This window comes from Nothoprocta perdicaria, unplaced genomic scaffold (genome assembly GCF_003342845.1).
Source record: "Nothoprocta perdicaria isolate Ctin4 unplaced genomic scaffold, notPer1 scaffold_474, whole genome shotgun sequence".
Lineage (NCBI taxonomy): Eukaryota > Metazoa > Chordata > Aves > Tinamiformes > Tinamidae > Nothoprocta > Nothoprocta perdicaria.
Genome location: NW_020455726.1, coordinates 204,963 through 206,506, shown reverse-complemented (window position 1 = coordinate 206,506; position 1,544 = coordinate 204,963). Strand labels below are relative to the sequence as shown.

Below are 1,544 nucleotides of genomic sequence, written 5' to 3'. Positions count from 1 at the left end.
TCCTAGCATCAGCACCAGCCTTCCTGTTTTTCCGGGAAGCGGACGACAGCAACAAGACGGCGTGCGTGCCGCATTATCCCGGCAGCGGCAACGGCTGGAAGATCTTCTCTAATTTTGAAGTGAATGCCGTGGGCTGGCTCATGCCCCTGGCCATCCTCATTTTCTGCTACTACAACATCCTGAAAAACCTGCACAAATGCCACACTCGGAACAAGTACAAAGCAATGAAGCTCGTGTTTACTGTGGTCGCCGTGTTCTTCCTCTTCTGGACGCCCATCAACRTAGTGCTTTTCCTGGACTCTCTGCAGAATATGTATATCCTCGACGACTGTCGCACAAGCAAAAGGCTCGCTCTAGCCAYGGAGCTGGCCGAGGCTTTCTCCTTTGCCCACTGCTGCCTCAACCCAGTCATCTACGCTTTTGTGGGTGAGAAGTTCAAGAAGTATCTCTGCGAGGCTTTGGGGAAATACGCACGGTTCCTCCTGATCTGCAAAGACTACAGGACTTTCAGCGGGCACAGCTCGGACAAACATTCCTCTGTCCTGCCAGTATCCTCACAGTCTTCCTTCATGGATACTATCTTATAGAGCACGATAGCAAAAACTTCCATCTTGCCTGGGTACCCTGAAATTTCTGACATCTATTTAGTCAATAAAGTCTTCATATTGCTTTGGAAGTTTGGTAGTTTCAGTATTGCCCCAGCCAGAATGGGAAATGKTACAATACTGCAGCAGTGGATGTCATTTTTGATGACCTTTGCTRCTCTTTTCACTTTTGCCCGCCATCTGAATAGCTTAACAGTGGAGAGTTTTGTCTCCCTTTCAGCTGAGCACAGGGTGGACAACCTTTGATGCCATGAGCTACGATGAGACAGCTGCTCAAGCCTGYGCTTACCAYGGSAAGAGCTTCTCTTAGCTTCCTCCTGCAGGCTCTATACCCCTTTCCTGTGCCACTTCCTGCCACAACTGCTTAGTGAAGGGGAGGCCAAAATTACCATCAGGGTCCCTCACGGCCTGGGCAACACAGGGACCTCCAGGCAGCCTCTCCAGCTCCGGACCCAGAGGTCTCAGAGATCCCTGTAGAAGYTGGGAYGTAGGATCACAGGAGAGGGAGGAGGCAGCCTCTCTTATTGSCCCTGAGGGGAGGGAGCTCATCAAGGACTTGACACAGAGCTTGTTGTATCTTTGGTCCCAAAGGAAGAGGTCACCTGTGCCTGCTGAAACAATTAACTCTTCCCAAAGGAACTGTCATTAGTTTGCACCATAATAGGGTGAACAGTTGCTGTCACTGGACAGAGACAGGAGGACGTTTCCCTCTGAGGTGCCACAGTAACACTAAGGGTAATAGCTGGGGAGCTTATGGAGCCTGGTGTTTCTGGCAGTTCCCTGTGCTCCTGGCTACCAGGGTTTTGAGGTCATCATCTCAAAATAACTTATTTTAACAGCTGCTGGTAGATTGTGGTCACCATAAGGAAAAGTCTTTCTTCCTAGTACAGAGCAGAACAAAACATAAAATACAGTTTTGTACTCTGTGATGCTGTTCTG

At 49.5% G+C, this 1,544-nt stretch overlaps 1 protein-coding gene across 1 annotated transcript; it reads left to right on the top strand.

The window, feature by feature from the left end:
* Positions 1-8: 8 nt before the first annotated feature.
* Positions 9-667, top strand: LOC112953955 (C-C chemokine receptor type 8-like; the record flags this gene model as incomplete). Its single annotated transcript, XM_026047081.1, has 1 exon — positions 9-667. A coding segment is annotated over one exon (579 nt), but the record flags the coding sequence as incomplete, so codon positions are not given.
* Between the last annotated feature and the right edge of the window lie 877 nt (positions 668-1,544).